The sequence below is a fragment of the Eleutherodactylus coqui genome, chromosome 4, assembly GCF_035609145.1.
Source record: "Eleutherodactylus coqui strain aEleCoq1 chromosome 4, aEleCoq1.hap1, whole genome shotgun sequence".
Classification (NCBI taxonomy): Eukaryota; Metazoa; Chordata; class Amphibia; order Anura; family Eleutherodactylidae; genus Eleutherodactylus; species Eleutherodactylus coqui.
The window spans coordinates 174,562,694-174,581,046 of NC_089840.1; the positions used below are offsets into that span (position 1 = coordinate 174,562,694).

At 45.3% G+C, this 18,353-nt stretch overlaps 1 protein-coding gene across 1 annotated transcript; it reads left to right on the forward strand.

Moving 5' to 3' along the window:
* The first annotated feature begins 10,911 nt into the window (after window positions 1–10,911).
* LOC136624791 (pulmonary surfactant-associated protein A-like) lies at window positions 10,912–15,113 on the forward strand. The gene is made up of 4 exons (XM_066598727.1): window positions 10,912–11,136; window positions 11,589–11,690; window positions 13,506–13,577; window positions 14,628–15,113. The coding sequence occupies exons 1-4, from the start codon at window positions 10,944–10,946 to the stop codon at window positions 15,002–15,004; spliced, it is 744 nt and encodes a 247-aa protein (XP_066454824.1). The 5' UTR covers window positions 10,912–10,943; the 3' UTR covers window positions 15,005–15,113.
* Window positions 15,114–18,353: the final 3,240 nt, after the last annotated feature.

The window sequence follows — 18,353 nt, forward strand, 5'->3', positions numbered from 1 at the left end:
ATATTAACTCGAGCGAAGCCGGGTACATCAGCTAGTCATTATATATTTGCACATTATTATACATAGACAATTTTAAGTTTTATAACCTTGATCTCATTCTTCATGTCTTTCAATTTCTCTGCTTCATATTCAACTATAAGTTCCATCAAGCACAACGAACAATCAGATAGCCTATTGTTCCATTCATCATCAAATGATTCTGAAATATCACTGTTGGTCTCTTTTTAGTTCTAAAGCCTTTTGATACTTTACTTGATTTTCTAAACGAATCTTAGCAAACATATATATTTTTTTCTTTATTGATGCTTCCACTGTAGAATATCTCTCCAAGTCTCAGCAAACGCAGACTTCCACCTACTTGATTGCAATCAGGTGTAGAAGTAACATGCATGGGTCTCATAACAATGTTAGTATTCATTCACATGACCGCGAATCCCAGGTGAGTTTTGTGCCCTGCAAGATGCACATAACTCACGCTACCATGAACTCCATTCTTTTGAATGGAGTCATACACATGAGAGATGTTTTTCTTCAGGGAAATGCTCGATGAGAAAAATCGCTGCCTGTCCTATTTTTTCACATCCTCGGAGTGCTCACACATTGTTTTCAATGGGACAGTCAAACACATCACATGCCGTGCGATGTGCATGCGAGTGTGATGTGATGTTTTACATTAAAATCAATGGGAAGCAGTTGCTGATTTTCTGCAGCGTGTGAAACAAGAAATTTCACAGAAGTGATGCAAGGCGTTTTTTCATGAAAAACGCCTAGCATCCACGGGTAAAACACACGTTGATAAGTGCGATATTGAGTCTGGCTTCTCGGCCCGATATCGCGCTTGCCCGTGTCAATGTAGTGTTACCTAGGATTTATTTTACTCATTTTAAAACTTATGTTGGCTAAAGATATCACAATATTAATTCATTCAACATCGGCTGATTAATATGGCAATGTCCGAGTCAGGGAGCATGACAAATCCACAATACGTGAAATCAATATACCAAATAGAAAAAGCTCAGCTCACCAATTCTTCTTATTTTAATTCAGGCTATATAAATTCCTAGGAGTACGTGGAAATCCAGTGGACTGCTGGGAAAGTAACTTTATCAAAGATGAATCTAAAAATCAAGCACTTCATTGAAAATGACCTTTATTTCTAATCCATAAAAACAGTTTCAAGGATATACATACTACAGCGCCTACGTGTTTTTTACTGCAATTAAAATGTAAAGCATTAAAGGGGTTGTTGCGCGATAGCAAGTGGGGTTAAGCACTTCTGTATGGCCATATTAATGCACTTTGTAATATACATCGTGCATTAAATATGAGCCATACAGAAGTTATTCACTTACCCCCTCTGGTGTTGGCATCCCCGTCTCCATGGCTCCGACCGAAGCCTTCTTCTCCCTGGATTAGACGCGCTTGCGCTTAAGGGGCCGCTCCGGCATGCTCGCGCCGCACAGGTCTTCTGCGCACGCCGGAGCCGGACAGAAGAGGGCAGACTGCGCAAGCGCGTCTAATCGAGGGAGAAGAAGGCTTCGGTCGGAGCCATGGAGACGGGGACGCCAACACCGGACGGGGTAAATGTATAACTTCTGTATGGCTCATATTTAATGCACGATGTATATTACAAAGTGCATTAATATGGCCATACGGAAGTGTATAACCCCACTTGCTTTCGTGGGACAACCTCTTTAGGAGCAATCTTAACCAATTAGTAACCGTGAAAACAATCATATGATATTACCGATATATTAGCAGCCACCATAAGCCAATACATTGTATATTGTCAGTATTTTCATATATAACAAGGCAGTCTTATAGTTTAATCCAAACGGATATTATGATCATAATTTGAAAATCCAAAACGCTTTGCGACTAGAGATGAGTGAACTTACTCGTTTAGGGCGTTTTTGCACTAGAACATCGCTTTTTTCGAGTAACCGACTACTCGGGCGAAAAGATTCGGGGGGCACCATGGGTGAGCGGGGGGTTGCAGAGGGGAGTGGGGGGGAGAGAGAGCTCCCCCCTGTTCCCCACTGCTACCCCGCGCTCCACCACACCGCCCCCCGGCGCCCCCCGAACCTTTTCGTCCGAGTAGTCAGTTACTCGGAAAAAGGGGTGCTCGAGTGCACAAACGCCCTAAACAAGTAAGTTCGCTCATCTCTATTTGCGACACATAAACTCCGGCTCCCGCTTATCGCCTCCTCTTAGGGGTTAATGACTAGAGATGAGCGAACGTGTTCTTCCGAGCTTGATATTCGTGCGAATATTAGGGTGTTCGGGATGTTCGTTATTCGTAACGAACACCATGCGGTGTTCTGGTTATTTTCACTTCCTTCCCTGAGACGTTAGCGCGCTTTTCTGGCCAATTGAAAGACAGGGAAGGCATTACAACTTCCCCCTGTGACGTTCAAGCCCTATACCACCCCCCTGCTGTGAGTGGCTGGGAAGATCAGGTGTCACCCGAACATAAAAGTCGGCCCCTCCCGCGGTTCGCCTCAGATGCGGTGTGAGTTAGATGAGGGACAGTGCTGTTTGTACCGGAGCTGCTGTAGGGAAAGAATTGGTAGTTAGTGTAGGCTTCAAGACCCCCCAAAGGTCCTTATTAGGGCCACTGATAGCTGTGTGTTGGCTGCTGTTAGCAGTGGCAAATTTTTTTTTCTCAAAATCGCCTCTGCAGACCGTTGCACCTGGCATTAGGGACAGAAGTGCTGCATAGGCAGGGAGAGTGTTAGGAGTGAGTGTAGCCTTCAAGAACCTCAACGGTCCTTTCTAGGGCCATATTTATCCGTGTGCAGTACTGTCCAGGCTGCTGTTAGCTGTGCTGCATTTTTTTTTGCTTCTCAAAATCGCCTCTGCAGACCATTGCACCCTCCATTGATACTGCAGGGAAAGAATTGTATAGGCAGGGCGACAACACAGTTGTTATTCATTGAATATACGCAGTGCTGCCTTTTGGTGGAAAAAAACTGAAAACAAATCTATTTGTCCAGCCTCTGTCCGTCCTAAGGGCTGTGGACACGTGTGAGCTGCGTGAACAACATTGCTAAATCAGACGCACCCAGCTACGCTTTACTGCTGGCTTCGCCATTTGCTTTCCTTAATTGGGAAAAAAATACCTGCTCTCCAAGAGTTATAATAACTCTGCTACCCTCACGTTCTGTGACACATAAGCAGGGACACAGCACAGTTATTAAACTTCTCATGTTCATTGAATATACGCAGTGCTGCCTTTTGGTGGAAAAAAACTGAAAACAAATCTATTTGTCCAGCCTCTGTCCGTCCTAAGGGCGGTGGACACGTGTGAGCTGCGTGAACAACATTGCTAAATCAGACGCACCCAGCTACGCTTTACTGCTGGCTTCGCCATTTGCTTTCCTTAATTGGGAAAAAAATACCTGCTCTCCAAGAGTTAATAACTCTGCTACCCTCACGTTCTGTGACACATAAGCAGGGACACAGCACAGTTATTAAACTTCTCATGTTCATTGAATATACGCAGTGCTGCCTTTTGGTGGAAAAAAACTGAAAACAAATCTATTTGTCCAGCCTCTGTCCGTCCTAAGGGCGGTGGACACGTGTGAGCTGCGTGAACAACATTGCTAAATCAGACGCACCCAGCTACGCTTTACTGCTGGCTTCGCCATTTGCTTCCCTTAATTGGGAAAAAAATACCTGCTCTGCCAGAGTTAATAACTCTGCTACCCTCACGTTCTGTGACACATTAGCAGGGACACAGCACAGTTATTAAACTTAGATAATTCATTCACTAGAGGCAGTGGGGCCTTTCGTTTTCCAAAAAGGGCAAAAATTATATTTGGCCTGCAGTCTTGCGCCAATTTATTTCCTGCCTGTGAAATCAAATCACTGGTAATACAGCATGCTGAGGGGTAGGGGTAGGCCTAGAGGACGTGGACGCGGCCGAGGACGCGGAGGGCCAAGTCAGGGTGTGGGCACAGCCCGAGCTCCTGATCCTGGTGTGTCGCAGCCGACTGCTGCGCGATTAGGAGAGAGGCACGTTTCTGGCGTCCCCACATTCATCGCCCAATTAATGGGTCCACGCGGGAGACGGTTATTAGAAAATGAGCAGTGTGAGCAGGTCCTGTCCTGGATGGCAGAAAGTGCTTCGAGCAACCTATCGTCTACCCGCAGTTCTGCGCCGTCCACTGCTGCCAATCCGAATCCTCTGTCTGCTGCTCCTCCTTCCTCCCAGCCTCCTCACTCCACTACAATAACACCTGCTCAGGAGCGGGAACACTCCCAGGAACTGTTCTCGGGCCCCTGCTTAGATTGGGCAGCAGCGGTTCCTCTCCCACCAGAGGAGTTTATCGTCACTGATGCCCAACCATTCGAAAGTTCCCGGGGTCCGGGGGAAGAGGCTGGGGACTTCCGCCAACTGTCTCAACAACTTTCTGTGGGTGAGGAGGACGATGACGATCAGACACAGTTGTCTTGCAGTGAGGTAGTAGTAAGGGCAGTAAGTCCGAGGGAGCAGCGCACAGAGGATTCGGAGGAAGAGCAGCAGGACGATGACGTGACTGACCCCACCTGGTGTGCAACGCTTACTCAGGAGGACAGGTCTTCAGAGGGGGAGTCAAGGGCATCAGCAGGGCAGGTTGCAAGAGGCAGTGCGGTGGCCAGGGGTAGAGGCAGGGCCAGACCGAATAATCCACCAAGTGTTTCCCAAAGCGCCCCCTCGCGCCATGCCACCCTGCAGAGGCCGAGGTGCTCTAAGGTCTGGCAGTTTTTCACAGAGACGCCTGACGACCGACGAACAGTGGTGTGCAACCTTTGTTGTGCAAAGCTCAGCCGGGGAGCCAACACCAACAGCCTCACCACCACCACCATGCGCAGACATATGATGGCCAAGCACCCCACAAGGTGGGACGAAGGCCGTTCACCGCCTCCGGTTTGCACCCCTGCCTCTCCCCCTGTGCCCCAACCTGCCACTGAGATGCAACCCCCCTCTCAGGACACAGGCACTACCGCCTCATGGCCTGCACCCACACCCTCATCTCCGCTGTCCTCGGCCCCATCCAGCAGTGTAGTTCAGCGCACCGTTCAGCCGTCGCTTGCGCAAGTGTTCGAGCGCAAGCGCAAGTACGCCGCCACGCACCCGCACGCTCAAACGTTAACCGTCCGCATAGCAAAATTCATCAGCCTTGAGATGCTGCCGTATAGGGTTGTGGAAACTGAGTCCTTCAAAAGTATCATGAAGGCGGCGGCCCCGCGCTACTCAGTTCCCAGTCGCCACTACTTTTCCCGCTGTGCCGTCCCAGCCCTGCACGACCACGTCTCCCGCAACATTGTGCGCGCCCTCACCAACGCGGTTACTGCCACGGTCCACTTAACTACGGACACGTGGACAAGCACAGGCGGGCAGGGCCACTACATCTCCCTGACGGCACATTGGGTGAATTTAGTGGAGGCTGGGACAGAGTCAGAGCCTGGGACCGCTCACGTCCTACCCACCCCCAGAATTGCGGGCCCCAGCTCGGTGCTGGTATCTGCGGAGGTGTATGCTTCCTCCACTAAAGCACCCTCCTCCTCCTCCTCCTCCTCTGTCTCGCAATCAAGATGTGTTAGCAGCAGCATGTCGCCAGCAGTCGGTGTCGCGCGGTGTGGCAGCACAGCGGTGGGCAAGCGTCAGCAGGACGTGCTGAAACTACTCAGCTTAGGCGATAAGAGGCACACGGCCCACGAACTGCTGCAGGGTCTGACAGAGCAGACCGACCGCTGGCTTGCGCCGCTGAGCCTCCAACCGGGCATGGTCGTGTGTGACAACGGCCGTAACCTGGTGGCGGCTCTGCAGCTCGGCAGCCTCACGCACGTGCCATGCCTGGCCCACGTCTTTAATTTGGTGGTTCAGCGGTTTCTGAAAAGCTACCCACGCTTGTCAGACCTGCTCGTAAAGGCGCGCCGGCTCTGCGCACATTTCCGCAAGTCCCACACGGACGCTGCCACCCTACGCACCCTGCAACATCACTTTAAGCTGCCAGTGCACCGACTGCTGTGCGACGTGCCCACACGGTGGAACTCTACGCTCCACATGTTGGCCAGGCTCTATGAACAACGTAGAGCTATAGTCGAATACCAACTCCAACATGGGCGGCGCAGTGGGAGTCAGCCTCCTCAATTCCTTTCAGAAGAGTGGGCCTGGTTGGCAGACATCTGCCATGTCCTTGGTAATTTTGAGGAGTCTACCCAGGTGGTGAGCGGCGATGCTACAATCATTAGCGTCACCATTCCTCTGCTATGCATCTTGAGAAATTCCCTGCAAACCATAAAGGCAGCTGCTTTGCGCTCGGAAACGGGGGCGGGGGAAGACAGTATGCCGCTGGATAGTCAGGGCACCCTCCTGTCTATTTCTCAGCGCGTACAGGAGGAGGAGGAGTAGCATGAGGAGGATGAGGAGGAGGGGGAAGAGACAGCTTGGCCCGCTGCTGACGGTACACCGGCTGATTGCCTGTCATCCTTTCAGCGTGTATGGCCTGAGGAGGAGGAGGAGGAGGAGGAGGAGGATCCTGATAGTGATCTTCCTAGTGAAGACAGCCATGTGTTGCGTACAGGTACCCTGGCACACATGGCTGACTTCATGTTAGGATGCCTTTCTCGTGACCCTCGCGTTGCACGCATTCTGGCCACGACGGATTACTGGGTGTACACACTGCTCGATCCACGGTATAAGGAGAACCTGCCCACTCTGATTCCCGAAGAGGAAAGGGGTTCGAGAGTGTTGCTATACCACAGGACCCTTGCGGACAAGCTGATGGTAAAATTCCCAGCCGACAGCGCTAGTGGCAGAAGGCGCAGTACCGAGGGCAAGGTAGCAGGGGATGTGCGTAGATCGAGCAGCATGTACATCCCAGGCAGTGCAACAGTCTTTAAGGGCCTGGCCAGCTTTATGGCTCCCCACCAAGACTGTGTCACCGCTCCCCAGTCACGGCTGAGTCGGCGGGAGCACTGTAAAAGGATGGTGAGGGAGTACGTAGCGGATCGCACGACCATCCTTGGTGACGCCTCTGCCCCCTACAACTACTGGGTGTCGAAGCTGGACATGTGGCCTGAACTAGCGCTGTATGCCCTGGAGGTGCTTGCTTGTCCTGCGGCTAGCGTCTTGTCGGAGAGGGTGTTTAGTGCGGCTGGGGGAATCATCACAGATAAGCGTAGCCGCTTGTCAACCGACAGTGCCGACAGGCTAACACTCATCAAGATGAACAAAGGCTGGATTTCCCCAGACTTCTGTTCTCCACCAGCGGACAGCAGCGATACGTAAGCAATACGTAGGCTGCACCCGCGGATGGAAGCTACGTTCTCTCTCACCATCCAAAACGGGGACATTTCTGCTTCATCAATCTGTGTCTAATATTCCTCCTCCTCCTCCTCCTGCTCCTCCTCCTGAAACCTCACGTAATCACGCTGAACGGGCAATTTTTCTTAGGGCCACAAGGCTCACTCAAATAATTTTTCAGAACAATTTTTATAAGTTTCAATGCGCTTAAAAGCATTGGAACTTTAACTTGAACCAATTTTTCGTTACACTGGGCTGCCTCCAGGCCTAGTTACCACTTAAGCCACATTAACCAAAGCGATTAATGGGTTTCACCTGCCCTCTTGGCTGGCCATGGCCAATTTTTGGGATGTACATTAGTACTGTTGATACAGCAATTTTTGTGGGCCCTCGCCTACAGTGTAATCAAATTAATTTTTAGCCCACCTGCATTACAGCTGACGTTACCTCAGCTGTGTTGGGCAATGCAATGGGATATTTCTATGTACCGCCGGTGGCTTCCTGGCACCCACCCATGCTGTAGGTGCACACTGAGTTTTTAATACATCTGTACACTTCTAAAGAACCCGTCAGACTGGGGCATGCAGTGTGGGCCGAAGCCCACCTGCATTAAGCACGACATTACTACCTCAGCTGTGTTGGGCAATGCAATGGGATATTTCAGTGTACCGCCGGTGGGTTCCAGGGAGCCACCCATGCTGTGGGTCGTCAGGGACTTCACAATAGGGAGTTGTACCTGCCTGTGTCTATGAATTAAAAAGCCCGGTCTGACTGGGGCATGCAGACACCTTGACAGAATGAATAGTGTGTGGCACATAGGTTCCCCATTGCTATGCCCACGTGTGCAGCTCCTGATGGCGGTGGCACAGGATTCTATTTCTCATTGCTTCTGTACAGCATTGTGGGCTATCGCTCCGCCACTTTTAAAGAGGGTCGCTGCCTAGCCGTGCCAACCTCTGCAGTGTGTGCCTGCGGTCCCTCGTCATGGCAGACGCAATTCTAAATAGACATGAGCGTGGTGTGGCATGAGGGCAGCTGAAGGCTGCCCAGGGACACTTTGGTGTGCGCTGTGGGGGGGGAGGGGGGGCGGTTGGGCAGCATGTAACCCAGGAGAAGTGGCAGTGGAGTGTCATCCAGGCAGTGATTGTGCTTTGTTGTAGCTAGTGTGGTGCTTAGCAAAGGTATGCCATGCAAATGAGGGCTTTTCAGAAGTAAAAGTTGTTGGGAGGGGGGGGGGCCCACTCTTGCCGGTATTGTGGCTTAATAGTGGGACCTGTGAACTTGAGATGCAGCCCAACATGTAGCCCCTCGCCTGCCCTATCCGTTGCTGTGTCGTTCCCATCACTTTCTTGAATTGCCCAGATTTTCACACATGAAAACCTTAGCGAGCATCGGCGAAATACAAAAATGCTCTGGTCGCCCATTGACTTCAATGGGGTTCGTTGTTCGAAACGAACCCTCGAGCATCGCGGGAAGTTCGTTCCGAATAACGAACACCCGAACATTTTGGTGTTCGCTCATCTCTATTAATGACCCTTTCTATGCCATAATACCCAAATGATGTCAAATCGCGATTATGTGTATTTACAAAATGTTTTGCCGTTGCAGATATCCGCCTCTCCGGCATTACTTATATCAGCAATACACTCTGAAACTCTGAGATTCAATTTCCTAGTTGTACACCCAACACATTTTAAATTGCATGCGACACATTCAGTTACATATATTACATGTTCACTGTCACAATTAATGTACATTTGTATATTCTAAGAATATATCATAATTTTTTTATGTATCTGTCGTATACATATATATTTACACATTTTCCAGCTATTTTGTTCACACCTATAATTACCCTTAAGGCCCATTTACAGAAGCAGATAATCGCTCAAAGATCACTTGAGCAACAGCTTTGAGCGATTATTTTGCTTAACAAATAATTGGTATTTAAGTAGCTTCTCAGTTACTTAAATGCCAATCATGTATGTTAATGAAGCCTTCACTGAACTCAGGCTAATAGCCCAAGGCTATTAGCTGCACTCGGATCCTTTGTTCTCCATGGGGTAAACAATGCTATCAGCACTCCCCGTGGAGAACGACTGATAAAACTGATTGCTAAAATCAAGCTCACTTGATTTTAATGATCAGCGATAAGAGTCCGAAATGCGGGTGCCCCGCGCCCATTTACATGCACCAATTATCGCTAAAACAATTGCTGATGAGCGAGGTTTTAGCGATAATCGTCCAGTGTAAATGGGCCTTTACACTGTAGCCATGTGTCATTAGTTGTTTTACTGATAAATGTGCTTGGTGACAAAACATCTAAAGTTCTACCTCTTTTGACTATAAATCGAAACCCATTATTTATAATATTGGCTAGTATGTCATGCTTTTTATGGAGAAATGTATGTTTAAGTTGTGCTTATTGAGGTTGTCATTGCATCACAAAGTGGTCAGGTTTGGCATAAAATACACCACTCAGACTTATTTCCAAATACTTGGTAACTCAATTTGGAAATGTCAAATACTACTTAATCCATGACTCCTTCCCTTGTGTAAATACATTAGTTCATTCAAGATCTTTGATAACACTTAAATAAATAATAAGGAAACCATAAAATAAACAATTCTATTCTGAAGTTACATTATATCACCTGATGCATAATTAAGTAGGCCAAATCTATATAAAAACAAGAGAAAATGACCAATGCCCACTACTTTGGGATTTTTCTGAGGTAGGTACCACACCAGATTTTCTCTTTTAGTATTACAAATCTATATGATTCTCTCTTGTGTGGGTATTGTATATGTTAGACTTCTTCAAATGGGATAATTCAGGAGTCCTGAATGCACCACTTTGGTTTTGTAACTTATTTTAAAGCATGAGTATAACTAAGGAAGTGTTCCATCAGCACTTTTCAGTACGCTGTGTGATTACGTTATAATGTTCCTTCACAGCTGCAGAAAATAGCAAAATGGAAACAAACCGAACAATTCACTTGTATTATGAAAGGGATGCCACCATGGTGTCTGTTTTACAAGGTATCCATTCATCTCTGTTGTGTTTGGAGTACAGAATAGTCCAGTCCACTATATTATTTTATACTCCAAATATAATGGAAATAAACAAAAACCTTGTAAAACGGACACTACTTTGGTGTCTGTTTCATAATGTAAGTGATTAGTTCCATTTGTTTCCATTTGGTGATTCCATCATAATGTTGCTTGCTGCAACTGTGATGGAACCCCCTAACGTAATTACACAGCGTGTAGTGGGAATGTTCCTTAACAATAACTGTAGGAGATGAAAAGGTTGCAGTCTCACTCAAGCTCTAGTGCCTTATGGGGTACAATGGACACTCCACAACCTAACAAGACAACAGTAGAAAAAAAGGAACATGATGCTCGGAGGCTCTGGTAAAAATGTACATGAAGCGCAGAAGTTACATCTGTGATGGTAAGAATCAAATTTCACCTTTTCTTGGATCTGTGTTTACTTCCAACCTTAATTACGTAATTATATTAGAAAGTCCATAGTGAGTGAAGTCATTCTTTGCATTCTATATTCATAACACAAACCATAACATTTCTTTTTTTTTCTCAGCTTACCATAAAGATGTTGTATCACGGATCTCTGCTACTCATAGCAATGTTTGGTCTGGTGTCTTCCTTTCCTTCACCATTTGGTGTTCCAAAACTTCTACCAGTTCCAGTTCCAGGTCTTCCAGATCTTCCAAATCTTCCAAATCTTCCGAATCTTCCAAATCCTTTACTTCCTCAGATAGGTGTACCAGGGATACCAAGTGTAACAGGAGGGATAATGGACAGACTTGGGCTGACAGGTCTGTGATTTTTAGAATCTCTGTTAACTGAATCATAAATTAGGTTAAACTGTTTTTTTTTTTCTTTTTAGTCAAAGAAAAAAATAAAAATGTATGCAACTTTTTAACATTTATAAGCCATTCTGAGTAGAACTCACCAAAGTCTAATATGAAGTTCTATTTTTATGGGGAACTGATAAGATCGTATGTTATTGCTTACATGTTGTCAGCTACAGAACACAGTTGGGGGCACAGTTGGGTGTTGCGTGCCAACAAGCCTCCTTGTCAAGGCCAGCATGTTTAGGCACTTGGCTGAGGCATTAAACTGAATATTAGGCCCAGACAAATGAAATGTTTGCTATAATTTCAGTCAGATGAAAAAGCGTGCACATTGTGACTGACATATTCAGAATATTTTTAAGACACAGCAATATTTTTATGCTAGTTAAAGCTTCTTCACTTCTTTTTTTAAGCATTACTTCGATTTCTTGGACTATTACCAACACCTATCAGCCTACCTGAAGTAAATGATATAATGCCATACAAGCAAAGCTCAACAATCCCTGAAATTCCAGGTGGATAAAATGCATTAACTATATTCATAAATCTTCTGGAATGTGTCATTTTATGTCTCTTACTGGCTGTAAAGAAAAAATACAATTAACATTATTTACTTATAGTGAATGTTACATTTTTTGTCTAACACTTGATAGATATTGTAATAATCTGTCAACTAACTGATGTTCGGGATAAAAATGTAAAAAAAATGTAGTAAATTTTCTTGAAATGCTATCTCTACATTTAAAGGGCCACTCCGGTAAAAACACATTTTTTAATTACTGCACCCCTCACCTGATTGTCTGTCACACTCTGGACATATCCTATGTAATATTGCAGTCACTTCCATGCAGTGCAGCCTCTTGTCTGATACTTATCAGGCACCATCGTGATGGTTAGATTTCTCCCTGCTCACATTTCTCCAGGCTCTGCTAACACTCCCATGTATCAGCACAGCATCACCAGCTACTGCTTGGAGAACACTTCTGAATTCTATATTTGCCTAAGTAAACTTAGTAAACTATGTAATACCCATAGAATAGTAGAGTTTTAAGGGACTACCAGTGTTATCTGGTCCAATCCCTTGCTCAGTGCAGGATTCACTAAATCATCCCAGACAGATGTCTGTCCAGACTCTGTTTGAAGACTTCCCTTGAAGGAGAAATCACCACCCCATGTGGCAACCTGTTCCACTCATTGATCACCCTCACTGTCAGTTTCATCCCATTACTTCTAGTCTTTCCTTGTGCAAATGAGAATAGGGCTGATCCCTCTGCACTGTGACAGCCCTTCAGATATTTGTAGACAACTATTAAGTCTCCTCTCATCCTTCTTTTTTGCAAGCTAAACATTCCCAGATTTTTTAACTGTTCCTAAAAAGACATGGTTTGTAGACCACTCACCATCTTGGTAACTCTTCTCTGAACTTGCTCCAGTTTGTCTGCTTTTTTTTTTTAATTGGGATGCCCAGAACAGGACACAGTATTCCAGATGAGGTCTAACTAAGGAAGATTAGAGAGGGATAATTACCTCATGCGATCTAGACTCTATGCTTCTCTTAATAGATCCCAGAACTGTGTTTGTCTTTTTGACTGCTGCATCACATTGTTGACTCATGTTCAGTTTATGATCTATTAGTATGCGCAAGTCCTTTTCACATGTGCTGCTTAGCTCAATTCCTCCCATTCTGTATGTGCTTTCCTCATTTTTCTTGCCCAGATGTAGGACTTCTCCTTGTTAAACACCATTCTGTTAGTCACCGTTCACTGTTCAAGCTTTTCTAGATCTTTTTGAATCCTCTCTCTTCTCTAGTTTTAGCTATCCTTCCTAGCTTTGTGTCGTCAGCAAACTTGATCAGTTTCCCCTCAATCCCTCTTCCAGATCATTTATAAAAATGTTGAACAACACTGGGCCTAGGACAGAGCCTTGTGGTACCCCACTTGATACATTCTTCCAATTGGTTAGAATGAGATCACATGACTCACCTACAGTAAAGAGAATGACTCAAGTAAGTTTAAGATAGAAAGGAATAACTAACCAAGGTAATACTAGCCAATTGATATATACAATACTGGGGTACTAATTAAATAATAACTGATAAATAGTTCACCAGAGTGGCCCTTTAGAAATGTTATCCAAGAACAGTTTTTTCAAAGGCTGCTCACTATTCTAAACCAATGTAAAAGAAACCATACTTATGTCAGTGCGTCATCATGAAATGGGAGCATCAGGGAAGGCAAGTATGGCTTCTTTCATGTTAGTACTCCATGGTGGACAGCTCTTAAGAAAAAAATATCCCTGGATAATTCGTTTGATTTTTATTTTACTATTAGATGCCGCTTCTGTGGGAGGTTCACCTCATGATATGCATGACCTAAATCGGCGTATAAGCAGACTAGAAGCAGGTAAGCAAGTGTTTAACTATTTATGTTGTATATTTTCTTTATATGTAGACAAATGTACCATAATTTAAGTTTACACACTACCAGCTTAGAAAGGAGAATGAAATACAGAAATGCTTTACTTTATTTTGATCAATAAATAATCTCATGCAGACAACACGGTTTACAAGTGAAGCTAGCCCTGCAATTAGTTGATCTCCAGGGAAAGCTGTGATGGCTGCACATATAACCCATCAATGGCGGACCATGTAATATATGGACATATTGGTTCTGCCAGAGACAGCTGCTCTTTGTTCGGATCACTCTCCCCTCTTTCTCATAGTGAGAGTTCCAGAGAGGTCTAATAGGGCGTATTGGCTAGGGTTAACTTAGATGAATGACCCCTATATCTAAAGTTCTCCATGACATAGCATGATTTTCTTATTGTAATATTGGTATATTATGTAAGCTCCATACTGAACTAGTCAGCGTTCAAGCACATGCATGCAGAAAACAATTCAATTAATTCTTGAAGAGTGACAGTAAATGATCATTGTAATATTCAATAAAAATTACCTTAAAGGGGTTTTGTCATGACTATAAAAACTTTTCCAGCAGCTGGACCCCCTATAAAATAAAAAATAGATAATACTCACCTCTCCTCAGATCTCTGAAGTGAAGCTGAGCAGCTCACACTGCCCTGGCGTTGACTTCCGGATAGACAGCCAGGCGGAAGCATGTGACCCCTGCAGGCAATCACAGGCCGCAATGTCATGTCCCCAAACTCCTGGCATCCGAGTATCCAGGATATGAATGCTGATGCCAAGAGTGCTGACAGTCAAAGGCAGCAGCGGTCACTTGCTTCCACCCAGCCGCCCGTTGGGGCAATGTGAGCCACTCAACTCCGCTTTGGGGATCCGAGGAGAGGTGAGTATTATCTATTTTTTTTAGCTTATAGCGGACCCAGTTGCTGGGACATTTTTAATAGTTATTATAACACCCTTTTAAGTGCTGTAATATAAAAATTAATTTCATGACAAAATGTGTAACTAATTATGATATTCGATTATCTAGTTCTCAAGCTTGAAGGAAGAATCCAAATGGTAGGAGACAAAATGATGGTCACAAATGGAAAAGCAGTAGACTTTGAAACATCCAGTACCACATGTAATGGTATTGGTGGACGAATTGTTACTCCAAGGAAAGAAGAGGAGAACACTGCTGTCTTAGAAATTGTGAAGAAATATAACCAATATGCATACCTGGGAATAATAGAGGGACCGGTACCTGGCATCTTCAATGACTTGAATGGAGCCCCAGCAGTTTACACAAAGTGGAGAAAAGGTGAACCCAGTGGAAAAGGAACCGAAGGCTGTGTTGAGATGTACACAGACGGGCGGTGGAATGATAAAGCTTGTAACCAAAACCGTCTTACTGTCTGCGAGTTATAAATTCATAGATCAATCACAATGATGGTTTTTATTATACAAAATAAAAGAAGTCTCTGTAAGCATTCAAATACAGTATGGTCATTTAAGAGTTGTTATATCTTACAACAAAACTTATTGCATCCACTAAAAATGGCTAAATAATTGCTGTGATTTGTGAATAAAGTTAAAAGCATATTTCCCAGTGTCTTTTAGTCTTTCTTCCTCAACAGTCTATATTATCTTTTTTATTACACATTTATTTTAAAACTAAAAAGTTGAGAATATTAAAACTACAATAAGGATAAGTGCTAAGGGGGCATGGCCAGGCACCAGACTGAGCATATGCAAGCTTCCTGAGCGTCTCACCTATTTACCTTGTACAGAGTGAAATTTCTTCTGCCTTAGGTAAAACCCCCCATAACAGTGCCCTCTGGACTCTCCCCAGACCTCTCCCGACACTTTTTGTGGTGCCAAATGAGCTGCGGCCTACGTCATTGCCGCGACTGCAGCTTCCCGTGAGTGATGCTCAGGCCCTCTGGCAGGCTTCCACTCCTGGACTTAGGCCGCTTCTATTTATGGCTGCCCAGCACCATGGTGCCCTCTCTATAGATCTCTATAGGGAAGACTGGCTGCCACCCAGCTTGTGGGAGACAAAGAGAGTGACTGAGTGTGCTCACACAAGCTGGGTGGCAGCTGCTACTGAGTACATAGTTATTGTCAGAACTTTAAAAATAAAATATTAAAGGGAAGGGATAAAACCACCAGCAAGAGACTTGAACGGCTATAGTCATATCTGAAATAAGTTGGAAGTGACACTTGAACATATGTAAGTTAGCGTTTATGTATTAGCTTTGTTTCACTAGATGCTTTATCCAAGATGTTCATAATTTCAAAAAGGTAGCTCTTGTGCTTGACTCCCAAGCAACGACTTCCTCAAAGCAAAAGATCTGTGACACCTTATCTCTCCAATGGGATAATGTGGGGACCTCTTTCTCTCTCCAGTAGAGTGGGATGAGGAGTTTTGCAGCAGAAATTAGGATGGTGGTAAGGATTTCTTTGAAGCTCTAAAGTGAGTAGAGGGTTTCTAAAGCAAAACCTCCTCAGCTAAGAACGAGTGGGATGTCCCACATATTTTTATTAATATGCTTGGAAATTGTTTGCCAGTAGTTTTTAATGCTTGGACATTGCCACCATATGTGTAGGATTGTCTCCCTCTGTGCTTCGCACCTCCAGCAAACATCAGACTGCGCAAGATTAACTCTGAATAATGTGGCGTGTGTTTTCTACCACCTAATTGTAAGATACAGCCCAATGATGTGCCAAGTTTCATTTGTTTAAACTGTGTTAAAGTTGAGTGTATATGTGTTTCTGTGATTCTGGTCCTTTAAGACAGCAGCCACTGCAAGGGGAATGTGATGCTGGAGTGACACACCCATATGAGGTCAGCCTGCCCGTCTGCAGACAGAGTGTGAGAAGGGAAGCAGGATGTGACAACACAGAGACAGCAGCAGCCATCTTTGCAAGATAGAGTACCATGTGTCTGTGCTGTATTGGGAGTGTGTGGAGATCTTAGAGGACTTTCCTGTGCAGCTAACCTGTATGTAATTCAGTCCAGACAATATAGCAAAGAGGTGGCAGCATGTAGTGATGCAGAGAAAAAGGCTTCTTAATTAAAGGAGCATGTTTTATTGTTTCATAGTTTTAAAAGAGGCGACGTTTCGACTTACAAACAAGGTCTTTTTTCAAGCCTACAAAGACAATGACAAAAATGTATAACCACTGAATATATATACACATACATATATAGACACATGTACATACAAGTATAAAATCGTATTAACTGCAATCTAAAAAGAACAGATTAAAAATAAGATGATACGTACCAACAAACTAATGAAACACGGTTCAAAATCCATATTCCGTATGCCCACTGGGTGCAACAACCTGCTCTTAACTAGAGATGAGCGAGCACCAAAATGCTCGGGTGCTCGTTACTCGGGACGAAATTTTCGCAATGCTCGAGGGTTCGTTTCGAGTAACGAACCCCATTGAAGTCAATGGGCGACCCGAGCATTTTTGTATATCGCCGATGCTCGCTAAGGTTTTTGTTTGTGAAAATCTGGGCAATTCAAGAAAGTTATGGGAACGACACAGCAACGGATAGGGCAGGCGAGGGGCTACATGTTGGGCTGCATCTCAAGTTCCCAGGTCCCACTATTAAGCCACAATAGCGGCAAGAGTGCCCCCCCCCCCCCCGCACTGTCAGCGTAAAGATCGTTCTCCTCTGCCATAGCTGTAACAGCTGTGGCAGAGAAGAACGATGTTTGCCCATTGAATTCAATGGAGCCAGCAATACAGCAGGTTCCACTGAAAGCAATGGGCTGCCGGCGATCGCAGGATGAATTGTCGGGAAGGGCTTAAATATATAAGCCCTTCCCTGCAATTCATCCAGAAATGTGTTACAATAAAAATATATACCAGCGTATAAGGCGACGGGGCGTATAAGACGACCCCCCAACTGTCACCTTATACGCCGGCAATACAGTGGAGCAAAAAATAAAAATCATTACTCACTTCTTCTGACGTTCTGCGCCGCTCCTGCAGGCTGTCGCTCCCTCCTGGTCCACGGCAGAGCATTGCTTTCTGGACGCAGGGCTTGAAATCCCTGTCTCCAGAAACACAGCCAATCACAGCCATTCAATGACATCATTGTCATTGGCTGTGATTGGCTGAAGGCACGTGTGTTTCTGGAGGCGGGGATTTAAAGCCCTTCGTAGAGAAATCAATGCTCTACTGGGAACCAGGAGGGAGCGACAGCCTGCAGCAGCGCCGCAGAACGTCAGAAGAAGTGAGTAATGATTTTTATTCTTTGCTCCACTGTATTGCCGGCGTATAGGGTGACAGTTGGGGGGTCGTCTTATACGCCCCGCCGCCTTATACGCCAGTATATATTTTTATTGTAATACATTTCTGGATGAATTGCAGGGATTATATATTTAAGCCCTTCCCGACAATTCATCCCCGCGCATGCCGGCAGCCCATTGCTTTCAGTGGAACCTGCTGTATTGCTAGCTCCATTGAATTCAATGGGCAAACATCGTTCTTCTCTGCCACAGCTGTTACAGCTGTGGCAGAGAAGAATGATTTGTCTTCTATATGTTCTCAATGGGGTCGGCGCTGCTGCCGCCGGCCCCATTGAGCGCATATAGAGAAGAGAACAGAAATCGCAGATCGCACATAGGTGCGATCTGCGATTTCTATGGCCTTAAGAAGGACCGTTGGGGTTCTTGAAACCTAAAATACTCCTAACACTCTCCCTATAGCAGCTCCACCAAGATACCACTTTCCCTGAACTAATGTCAGAATGCAT